This window comes from Saccopteryx bilineata, chromosome 1 (genome assembly GCF_036850765.1).
Source record: "Saccopteryx bilineata isolate mSacBil1 chromosome 1, mSacBil1_pri_phased_curated, whole genome shotgun sequence".
Lineage (NCBI taxonomy): Eukaryota > Metazoa > Chordata > Mammalia > Chiroptera > Emballonuridae > Saccopteryx > Saccopteryx bilineata.
This window is the reverse complement of record NC_089490.1, coordinates 361,555,084-361,567,792: the sequence shown is the minus strand read 5'-3', so window position 1 is coordinate 361,567,792 and position 12,709 is coordinate 361,555,084. Positions and strand designations below refer to the sequence as shown.

General features: G+C 37.6%; 1 protein-coding gene across 1 annotated transcript in view; it reads right to left on the bottom strand.

Annotated features, from left to right (window-relative positions):
* The window catches only part of PDE3B (phosphodiesterase 3B), a 178,035-nt gene that overhangs the window by 21,410 nt on the left and 143,916 nt on the right, over positions 1-12,709 (bottom strand). Inside the window, exons 11-12 of the mRNA XM_066251014.1 lie at positions 11,028-11,141; positions 7,571-7,770 (exon numbers count right to left, since the gene is read on the bottom strand). Of these exons, the coding sequence (XP_066107111.1) occupies positions 7,571-7,770; positions 11,028-11,141 (314 nt within the window). The remainder of the gene's footprint in view (positions 1-7,570; positions 7,771-11,027; positions 11,142-12,709) is intronic.

Below are 12,709 nucleotides of genomic sequence, written 5' to 3'. Positions count from 1 at the left end.
ATTGAGATAAAATAATTTAGAACTTTATTCTGTTAAGGTAAGAATTTTATCGATTACTTTTTCTTTTAAACGGATCTTGCATTCCTGGGATAAATTCAACTTTTCATGATTACCCTTTCTAAATATTATTTGATTAGGTTTGATAAAATTTTGTTTAAGGTTTTTACATCTATGTTTAAGTGAGACTATCTTTGTGATTTTTCTTCTTTGTATTATCTTTGTCAGATTTGTTTTTTGTGTGTGACAGAAACAGAGAGAGAGAGAAAGAGAGAGAGGGACAGACAGGGACAGACAGGCAGGAAGGGAGAGAGATAAGCATCAATTCTTCACTGTGGCTCCTTAGTCTCTTTAGTTGTTTGTTGATTGCTTTCTCATATGTGCCTTGACCAGGGAGGGAGGCTAAAGCAGAGTGAGTGACCTCTGGCTCAAGGCAGCAACCTTTGGCTCAAGCCAGTGACCTTGGGCTTCAATCCAGCGATCATGGGGTCAATGTCTATGATCCCACACTGGAGCCAGCAACCCCATGCTCAAGCTGGTGAGCCGGTGTTATCCGACAATATCCATTGCGCCACCACCTGGTCAGGCTATCTTTGTCAGATTTTAATACAGGATTTGTATAGTAACAGTCAACCTTTTTTTTTTATTATTGCTCCCCCTTCAACAAGACTTCTTAATTTTTCCTAATCATTCTTCCAAGAAATTTTAATACAGATATAATGTATTTATCTAAGTACTATAGGCATATCTGTGCTTTGAACATAAAGAGAGTAATTATTAAAAGAACTTCCACAGTAGTGCTAAATGCTGGGTATAAAAATAACAACATCCCACCTGGCCTGTGGTGGTGCAGTGGATAAAGCATTGACTTGGAAAGCTGAGGTTGCCGGTTCAAAACCCCAGGCTTGCCTGGCAAGGCACATGTGGGAATTGATGCTTCCTGTTCCTCCCTCCCTCTTCTTTCTCTCTCTCTCACTCTCTCTCTCCAAATGAATAAACAACAAAAAAAAAGATTTAAAAACAAACAAAAAAATAACATCCCTTTTCATAGAGGAAAAGGACAGATAAAAATAGAATGTGATCTCAGTTAAAATACATATTCTGAGAGCTTAATTAATTTTATATATAATTTGTGAAAAAGTAGCTATAGTATAGATTTAAGCATAGAGACAACATTCAATTTTTTTTATTTTATGTAAGCAGTAATATGATTTTTAAAAAATTTTACTTAGAAAATTAAATTTAACAGGGTGATATTAATCAGTAAGAGTACACAGGTTTCAGGTGAACATTTCTATGTCATTTGAACTGTTATGTTTTATACCCAAAGTCAAATCCTTTTCTGTCACCTTATATTTGCACCTCTTGACACCCTTCCCCACAAGTAATATGAGTTAAATTATCATATAAAGGATGAAAATAATCTAAATTCTCATCAACAAATGAATGGATAAAGGAGATGTGTATGTATCAGACAATAAAAAATTATCCTGCCATAAGAAATTAATCCTGCCTTTGTGATGACAATAGATGGACCTTGAGAGTATTATCTCAAGTAAGGTAAGTCAGACATGAAAAACAAATACTGTATGATATCCCCTATATGTGGAATCTAAATAAGCTGAACTTATAGAAACAGAAAGTAGAATAGTTGGTTACCAGGGGCCAGGAGGTGGGGGTATTGGGGAGATGTTGGTTAAAGGGTACAGAGAGATAGATAGACAGATAGATATATTTAGATAATTCTGGAGATCTAATGCACAGTATTAGTTTATAGTTAACAAGACTGTGTTATGTATTTGAAAGTTGCTAAGAGACCAGGTCTAACATGTTCTCACCACACCAAAAAATTATCCAACATGATGGGAGGAGTTAGCTATTGCTATGGTAGTAATCATATTATAATAAAAATTATATATATGTATAAAATCAACAAACTGAATACCTTAAAATGATACAATGTTGTATTCCAATTATACCTCAATACAAAAGGTATTTCAAGTTAACTTTATTAAAACTTTTAAACCTCATAAATTCCAAAGAGAAAGAATAAATTTCAGGTCTAGTCAGTATGCTCAGTGGTAGAGTGTCAGCATGGTGTGTGGAAGTCCTAGGTTTGATTCCCAGTTGGGGCACACAAGAGAAGCGTCCATCTGCTTCTCCGCACCTCCCCCCCTTCTTTCTCCCTTTCTCTTCTCCTCTCACAGCCATGGCTTGATTGATTCAAGCAAGTTGGCCCCGGGAGCTGAGGATGTCTACATGGCCTTGCCTCAGGCTCTAAAATAGCTCAGTTGCCAAGCAATGGAGCAATGGCCCCAGATGGGCAGAGAATCGCCTGGTAGGGGGCTTGCCAGGTAGATCCTGATTGGGGCACATGCAGGAGTCTGTCTCTCTGCCTTCCTGCCTCTCAAAAAAAAGGTATAATAATAAATACTTTTCAGCCTGACCAGGCAGTGGCACAAGCATTGGCCTGAGATGCAGAGGACCCAGGTTCAAAACACTGAGGTCACTGGCTTGAGCGCAGGCTTACTCGGCTTGAGCATGGGATCATATACATGACCCCATGTTTCTGGCTTGAGCTCAAGGTTGCTGGCTTGAGCAAGGGGTCAATGGCTTGGCTAGAGCCCTCTGGTCAAGGCACGCATGAGAAAGTAATCAATAACAACTAAATTGTCACAACTACGAGTTGATGTTTCTCATCTCTCTCCTTTCCTATCTGTCTGTCTCTCTCTCTCTCTCTCTCATTAATAAATAAATAAGTAAATAAATAAATAAAATCTTTCAATAAATATGAGTAAAAAGAGAAAACTAATCATATGGATGAGAGACTTATCAAAGAAAGAAAGAGTCTGAAAAACCTATGTCCACTTTTGAAACACAAGAAAAAGAAGAAAACAATTAAAAATCTCTAGGGCAGAGTCATAAAATTAAAGATGGCACTTCTGAAAAGTGAAAAGACTTGGATTAAGAAAGAGTTTCAGCCTGGCCAGGCAGTGGCGCAGTGGATAGAGCGTTGGACTGGGATGCAGAGGACCCGGGTTCGAGACCCCGAGGTCTCCAGCTGGAGTGCGGGCTCATCTGGTTTGAGGAAAAGCCCACCAGCTTGAGCCCAAGCTCGCTGGCTCCAGCAAGGGGTTACTCGGTCTGCTGAAGGCCTGTGGTCAAGGCACATATGAGAAAGCAATCAATGAACAACTAAGGTGTTGCAACGCGCAATGAAAAACTAATGATCGATGCTTCTCATCTCTCTCTGTTCCTGTCTGTCTGTCCCTGTCTATCCCTCTCTCTGACTCACTCTCTGTCTCTGTAAAAAATAAATAAAAAATTTAAAAAAAAAAAAAAAAGAAAGAGTTTCATTAAAAAGCAATAATATTCCTGACTTAAGTCCAGTGGTGGTAATAAACAAATCAAGTGTTACAGAAAACAAGTAAATAGTTTTGATGAACAACTGTCATCTTGGGATTCCTTTACCCTGTAGTCCCTGGGTTTGTTCTCAAATGTCTGGTAATCCTGTATTTCCTAAGGCCCTTTGGCTTAGTTATCACCTTTGTTTTGCTAAAACACAATTTTAGGTAACTTGTTCAGCATGGATGTGACATGGTTTTAAAAAATCTTTGTATATCTGAGAGCCTCCTTAATCTGCTCTTAAAGCGCCACTGTAGTTTAGCTGGATACAGAAATCCACATCAGCACTCCCTAACCCTTCCTGTTTTACTTTTCCTTGCACTTACATCATAATCATCTCCTCTGTCTCTTACACACATAATTTGTTGTTCTCTCTTGCTTTAATAGAATGTAAGCTCCGTGGGGGCAGAATTTTGGGGGGCCTATTTTGTTCAATAATAATGCCTGTGACGTTTCTTTTTGTAGTTTCCTATTTTTATGGATGCATTGTTTTTTCAAATTCTGAGAACTTAAAAAAACACATTCAGTGCTTTTCTATTCCCTAGGTTATCACTTTTTCCATGTATTTAGTTAATTCTGTTCATTTTAACCTTTTCTTTCCAAGCTACTGATTAATGTCATATGTCTGGAGATTGTTGGATATCAGTTGATATAAAAAGAATGAATTCTAGATGCAAGTGTGACTTTGCTCTTGTGTATGTGCCATTCCTGAGATTCTTCTCTAACTGGAAGGATGAGTAGGAACTCTGTGAATGAAGATGCAGTAAGTCACCTAGCAGGTTCTGCTGTAGAATTACCACACTGGATGCCAGCTGTTTAATTTCCAGAATGAAAAGGATTTACTCTGGAATACTAATACCCACACTAGTAAATTCTCTTCTGGCAGTTTTCTTTAATATCTAAAATAGGAGTTTTCTGCCTGGAGCTTAATGCAGGTTTGCAGTAGCTTTGCTTACAGGTCTGTAGTATACGTGGTAGGGGGTGTGCCTGTATGCATGGGGCTGCATGCACTCACAATCAAGCATGTATGCGCATGTGCAGGCAGGGACAAAGGCATCTGGAATCCCTCTAGGCTTACACTTATTCTGTAGTCCCTTTTAGCATACTTTTGTCTTAATATTCAGCCATCTGTTTTTCATTTTCTAGAAATAACATCAAGTTCTTTAACCTCCTAGTGATAATACCCTCCCAATTATTCCTCCCTATTTACACAAGCTTCTTCCCTTACTGTCATTTTAATCATGAGTAGGGTGGGTACAAATGCATGTCGTTAGTCACCATCTTGATCCATATTTTGAGGGACAAAATATATTTATGACTGTCTCAGATTTGCAAATCCCAACTTGAAATTTTATTCCCTTTTACCCTAAATCTCATTAAACAATATTCTACATCTTTGAGCCAACTTTTTATTTAGAAATAGCTCAGGAATTTCAGAATTTTAATACTGACATCTCTCCAGTTTAAACGTGACTAAATGTTTTAGTTTCTTTCATAGCAAGGATTCACAATAATCCTGTGCCTTCCCGGCATACTTTCTTTACCATGAGAATGAAGAGAAATACTTGATCCAGTTGGTGGTATTATACATTACCGTCATTTTTTATAACACAAGAGCAATACTATCTTTTACTAATTATGCCCTGGTTATACCCACTGACCTTCCCATGATGAGAGAACCTACTTTATTACCTAATAAACACACTGAGCCTCAAGGCTTTCACAAAAGAACCCTTATCTCACAGGCACTAGCTGAAGATGTTAGGAATTTCATTACTTTAGAAGGAACTGAGTACATTTCAGACAAGCTAGCGGTCCTGCAGAGCAAAGAAATCAGGCATCCTTCAACATTCAACAAATATTTACTGAATGCCTTTTGCGTGTAAAGGAGTACTATATAACTTCATCTATTGATAGTTCTTAACAATGAGAAGTTAGAGATAACATTTTGACATGATGTCCAGATTTCATGCTGTGTTCTGGTTAAGCAACAATTTTGAGTACATACCTTTATAAATTACATTTTTATATAAATAAAAAAAGAATTTAAAAGTGTTATTAAATTTTCTGCACAGGAGAGAAATAACACTAGACTTCACTCACTTTTAATATCCTTAAAAGAAAAGTAATAAACAAGTCCAACTCACTTATACTCAAAGCTAATAAAAGACAGAATAAAAGCAGAGAGTGGAAAAGAAGAGTGAGTAGTTTCTATCTTTGTGATGATCTAGTTCAGGAGATTCCCAAATACATAAAACACTAGAAAACTTTCCATATGTCAACTCCTTTTATCCTTCATCATATCAGATACATTTTTGAGGTTCAGAACAATATGGGTGATTTGCCTAAGGCCACAGAACAAATAAGTGGGTAACCAGAGATCATACGCAGGACTCTTGGCTCTCCAAGACCAGTGTTTTTTCCATTGTGCCACCAGTACTTAGGTCTGTGACTCCAAGGACTTGCGAAGTTTATGAAGTATTAGGCTAGAGAGAACGGACATGGATTCCAGGAGAAGGGTACTGCGAATGAGGAAATACATTCTCCTTCATGAGTAATTTCTCCCAAAGCAATTCTTAAGAGAACAAATATTAATATCTAGGTTGAAATTTATTAAAAAGTTACTTGTAGAAATCTTGAGCTATTAATAAAGTCTCATTGGAGAAAATGAATCACACAGCACTTTTAACATTTGCCCCCGCCTTCTCCCCAATCCTACTCTTGTTCTGGTTCAAGAATCCATCCCCTATATTTTCAAGTGCGAATGTGCGAAAGGAACACATAGAGGTGAGAAAAGGAACACAAAGAATGGCTACAGAAGATGAAAGATTCAGAATTGAGGTGTAAATCTAGAATGGTAAAGTGAAAAAGATTAATTCAGCAGTCATTGGCTACTCTCCAGTTAGAAATACAAAGAATATAAAGAAATCACCAGCCTAAACAAACACCCACACTAAATTCTACTTAAAATCAAGTACTTGGTGCCAAATCCTAATGCTTCAAACTATTACAGTATCCATTTGTTAGGAATTCCTATGTCTCATGCAAATTGTGATTGTACAGGAATCTTGTACCTTACCAGCTGTACTGGGTACAGAAATAAGCTGGTACTAGAAGAATTTTTACACATACTAACATATTCAGAGTTAATAGATTTATAACCTGGGTATTAAAGCATGTCTTAGAGGAAAAGGAAGACAACAATAAAAGTAATAGTCCATCGTTACAGCTTTGAGCCATACTAAGAACCTTAGAAGGAAGAGTAAGTCTCATATGTAGTCAGTGTTATGAATTTGATCAAAGGTAAGAATATTAAAAGAATTACAGAATTTCATAAAAAGAGTCAGTTTTTCATGAACACTTTGTTTTCTTTTTCTTTTTAAATTTTTTTTCCTTTTTTTCTTTATTCATTTTTAGAGAGGAGAGAGAGAGGGAGAGAGAGAGAGAAGGGGGGAGGAGCTGGAAGCATCAACTCCCATATGTGCCTTGACCAGGCAAGCCCAGGGTTTCAAACCAGCGACCTCAGCATTTCCAGGTCAACGTGTTATCCACTGCACCACCACAGGTCAGGCAACACTTTGTTTTCTAATTGAAGGAGTTGTTTTTTGGTTTTTTTTTTGTGAGAGAGAGACAGAGAGAGGACCAGATAGGAACAGACAGACAGGAAATGAGAGAGATGAGAAGCATCAATTGTTCTAGTTGCAGCACTTTAGTTGTTCATTGACTGCTTTCTCATAAGTGCCTTGATGGGGACAGGGGGCTACAGCAGAGCGAGTGACCCCTTGCTCAAGCCAAAGAGCTTGGGCTCAAGCCATTGACCTTGGACTTCAAGCCAGCAGCCATGGGGTCATGTCTATGATCCCATGCTCAAGCCAGTGACCCTACGCTCAAGGTGGTGAGCCCACGCTCAAGTCAGCAACCTCAGTGTTTTGAACCTGGGTTCTCTGCGTCCCAGTCTGATGTTCTATCCACTGCGCCACCTCCTGATCAGGCTTGAAGGAGATTTTTTTTCCCTCTAATCCTTTGGCACACATCATGTGTTAATAGCCAATGCAATGTCGATGGGTTGGCCATATGATTCAACTGAAGAATTATTTACAAAAGAATATACAGCATGGTTGTAAAATCTCAAAATCACTCTTTAACTTTCTAAAAAAGTATTTCCTACCTGAGGGGCATTCGTAGCCACTAGAAATGCATTTGTCCGCCCTGGGTGATCATAATCATGCATGGCAGCTGCCACATATAAAGCCATCAATTCCAATGCAGGAATGTTTGAGGACAGGCAACCATAGCTTTCATCTGGGATTGAGCAGCTTCTTGAAGAAATGTAAGCAATTCGGCTAGGGTTAATTCTATCATCAGACTCTGAGGAACAAGCAAAAGAAAACCAGCATTATACATATAACCTCTTCACAATGAGGCTAAGGAGGGGAATCCCCATAGGTAATATGATTATTTATTTTATTTATTTACTTACTAAGAAATAGACTTTTTATAAAAATGGACTTAAAATAATACAGGGGTGATACATGGTGATGGGCAGAGATTTGACTTGGGGGGGCAGTGAACACAAAATACATACAGATTAGAGATGTGTTTTAGAATTGGGCACCTAAAAACTTTATAATTGTGTTAACCAGTGTCACCCCAATAAATTCAATTAAAAATATATATTAACTATCCTAATAAGTGTTAGGTGATATACTGTAGTTTTGATTTGCATATCCCTGTGATTAGTGGTGTCCAGTATCTTGTGTACCTGATGGCCATTGAGATATCTTCTTTAAAAAAAAATGGCTATTTAGTTCCTCTGCTCACTTTTTGATCAGATTTTTTTTTGTTTGTCTGTTATTAAGTTGTCTGAGTTTTTTAATGTATTTTGGGCACTAATCCCTTATCCAATATGTAATTTGCAAGTAGTTTTCCCCATTCTGTATGTTGCCTTTATTTTTGTTTCCTTTGATGTGTAGAAGCTTTTTAGTTTGATGTAGTCCACTTAATTGATTTTTGTTTTTGTTGCTTTGGGTGTCACAATCATTTCTATTACCTGATGCAATCAGAATAAGGCAGCAGGTCCCTTAGTCTTAGTAGTCTTTGTTGTCACAATAATTTTTGATTTAACAGCTACCTGGTCTCCCAAAGCCTTGTCTTTTACAGACACTTGATTCTGTAACCCTATATATCAGCACTTAAAACACTGCCAGTAAGAACTCTGAAAGAAGTGAGGAGCATGACAGAAGACATATCCTCAATGCATTAAGAAATACTTAAATAAAAAAAAAATACTTAAATCATTGTGAGCAGGCTGGTGGTAGAAAACTGCTGTTAGAAACAGTGCCATGAGGGCTCAGAATGAAATGAGGAACATGTTGGAAACCAGGGGAAAGGAGATCATTGCTGTACTGTTGCAGAAAGCTTATCTGAATTTTGCGCTGCAGTTAATATGGAACACAAAACTTATAAACGATGAACTCAGGTATTTAGCTGAGGACATATCCAAGCAAAGTGTTAAAAATATAGGCTGGTTTCTTACTGTTTGTAATAAAATATGAGAGGAAAGAGAGGTTGAGGGAGAACTCTTCAGCCACAAAGAACCAGGACTTGATAACTTGGGAAATTTTCAACCTGTCCAGACTGCAAAAGATACTAACAGTAGATTAACTGTCAGGAAGGCATACTCTGGACAGAAAGCTAAGGTTGTAGCTGGTCCACTTTTTGCTAATCCCTTTGAAGGATGAAAGTGTCAGAGAAAGTCTTGAAAAAACTAAGCTGCTGTCTTTGAAGAGGGGCCATGAACTGTGGGATGTAGGTAGCTTCTAGAAGGTAGAGGCGGCATGAAAACAAATTCTCCATTAGAGACCAACTCTAGGAGGAAAACAATCCTGCTGACACTTATATTTTAGCCCAGTTGGACTCCTTACTTTCAGAACTGTAAGGTAAAATGTAAATTTGTATTGCTTTAAGGCACTAAATAAGTCTGTGGTAATTTGCTAGGGCAGCAATAGGAAGCAAACACAGATTTTGGTACTAGAAGTGTGGGATATTGCTATAACAAATCCCTAAAAATTGGAATTGAGCAATGGGCAGAGGCTGGACTTTTAAAAGAGCATGATAAACACTGATAAGAAACATTAATCAACATATTCAATAAGTTCACTGACAACCAGGCAGGATGAATACAAAAAAACCCACCTGAGTACACTATAGTCAAATTATTAAACACCAATAGCAAAGAGAAAAGGAATACCTCAGTTTTAATAGACTTTATTTAAAAAAAATTTTTAAGACTTTATTCATTTTAGAGAAGAGAGAGAGAGAGAAAGAGAAGAGGAGCAGGAAGCATCAACTCCCATATGTGCCTTGACCAGGTAAGCCCAAAGTTTCGAACTGGCAACCTCAGCGTTGCAGGTCGACACTTTATCTACTGCGCCACCACAGGTCAGGCCAGGAACACCTCAGTTTTAAAGAGAAATAAGACTTATGGTCAATTTGTCAACAGAAACTACACAAGTCAGGAGATGACGGACAGTATCTGCAAACGTACTGAATTATGAAAATATTCTTCTAAGACAAAATAAATAAATCAACAAACAAAAGAGCTAAAGAAAATGATCTGATGGAAGCACAGAACTACCAGGAGGAAGAAAGAGCACAAGGAAGAGTAAAAAATAAATGTCAGACAAAAATGAATCTAGACAATTCCATCAAACAAAAACTGGGAGTACTCTAGACTCCAGTACCAAAGAACGTAAAGCGGTGCCTGAGTCTATGGCATTTACACTGATGAGGACGGTAATATTTCTTAGGCATTTGTAACCAAGAAATTCTGTCCGTGCATGTGTCTGTCTGTGTGTGTGTATGTGTGTGTCTTCTGTCTCTATATTGAAGTATTTCTTCCCTATTTTATAAGTCAGAATAAGAGAACCATGAATGTTATAATTTGCATAAATAATTATAAATATATTTATGAGGAGAAACAGAACTTTCTTCAGGAACAAAATGTAAACATTTTTTAATTCGTTTAAATACTTATGTGACACTTGAAAAATGTCTCCTTTCAGTGGTGGTATTATATAATTAAACTTTATATGATCCACCTAAAACAAAAAACCAAGAATTAAAAGAAGAAAGAAAAGAAATGATTGTCATAATATTCAGAATAGTGGTCATTGCAATGGGGGTAGGGATACTGGATCTTAACTTAGGTCTTAAGATGGGTAGTAGGTTTCCTAATTTGCATATTTGCATGTTATTATTATGCATAATAATAGTCCTTTGTATGTACCAAAGGTTACTTAATGAAAATTATAAAAGAAGAGAGGTAATGAAATGAGATAGCTTGCTCTGGACAGGTAGCTCAGCTGGTTAGAGCATTGTCCTGATACACCAAGGTTTGATCCCTGGTCAGGGCACATAAAAAAATCAACCAATAAATACATAAATAAGTAGAACAATAAATCCAACTCTCTCACTTTCTCCTCCCCACCACCACCTCTCTCCCTTCTCCCCTTTCCTCCTCCTTTTCCCCTTCAGCTCACCTGCGCTCTCTCTCTCTGATTAAATAAGGCAACTTAATTTATTGTTCCTATTAATTAAAAGGAAGCTTTGTAGAAGGAAGTTACCTGTTTCATTTTCTGTTTCATGATCACTGTGGATCTGCTGTAAGCCAGGAATTGGCCGTGTTGTCAGATACCAAACAGCATGTAGGACATCTGTGGCGTGTATACGATTGTGATCTAAAGTCACCAAAATGTTTTATAAAATTAATTGTTGTTATATTTACAATAAGATGTTTTTAAACATACAATAATTTTCAGTTAACCTCATATATAAAATATATGACTTAGAATAATTTCCCACAAATATATTTTTGTTTCCTCTTATTTTTAAAAGCCTCTTGATGTGTTAAAAAGTTCTTTTAAAAACTTAAAGGGGTCACCCTGGCCAGATAACTCAGTTGGTTAGAGTGTCGTCCAGATACAGAGGTTGCCAGTTTGATCCCAGTCAGGAGCAGATCAGTGTGTGTGTGTGTGTGTATCTCTCTCTCATTATCTCTCTCCGCCTCCTTCTTCATCTCTTCCCCCTTTCTCTCTCTCTAAAATTAACAAAAAATTTAAAACAACTTAAAGGGGTCAAAGAAAAGGCAGAGAGTAACCAGGGTTAATTGAGAGGCATTGGAGAATATATTTAAGGTGTAGCCTTAAAAATATTTTATAAATAGTTTGTATTACAGAGACCCATGTTTGCACACAAATTTTTTGCACACGGGCACTTAGAATAGTTCAAATTCTGGATGCTTGAACATCCCTTAACCTCCACAAAAAAAGACAATACTTATTTCTCAGATCTATAAGGATTAAATGTTCAATGGTATATGAATACTTTCAGAACAGTATCTGACACATAGTACATGTACGTGATCAATAAAACACTGGTTTACAGAAATACCACTGTGTGAAAGACCTACAAGTAAAACCCAGACAGCTTTGCTATTTATAATTTTATGATCTTGGGAAAGATCCTTCTCAGTTTTTACTTCTCATCTGTGAATGATAGATAATATACCTTTCCCACAAAGATGAAATGAGATAACCTTCATTAACCTAATGATTATAGTCATAGCTGACATTCAATAAAAATTCAACACTTTAATATTTAATGAGTACCTACCATGTAAAATTGGCAGATGATACAATGCTAAATGTTAAGGCTACAGAATGTGAGTCAATCCACTAGGAGCTTAATCAACATACATATAATCACCTTATATCCATTTACAAACTTGGAAACTAAAGTTTAGAAAAGTCAGATCCAGAAATTCTTAACCAATATATATCCTAATTGGAGCTGACAATGAATACTTTTTATCACCTCTTTCTCTTCATTACCCTTCCCTTGAAGTCTATCTTAAAGTAGTACTTTATTCCATTTATAGTATAAAATTTAGTAATTTCTTTTTTTTTTTTTTTTGTATTTTTCTGAAGCTGGAAATGGGGAGAGACAGACAGACTCCCGCATGCGCAGGACAGGGATCCACCCGGCACGCCCACCAGGGGCGATGCTCTGCCCCTCCGGGGCATGCTCTGTCGCTACCAGAGCCACTCTAGCGCTTGGGGCAGAGGCCAAGGAGCCATCCCCAGTGCCCGGGCCATCTTTGCTCCAATGGAGCCTTGGCTGCGGGAGGGGAAGAGAGAGACAGAGAGGAAGGAGAGGGGGAGGGATGGAGAAGCAGATGGGCGCTTCTCCTGTGTGCCCTGGCCAGGAATCGAACCCGGGAGTTCTGCACGCCAGGCCGACGCTCTAC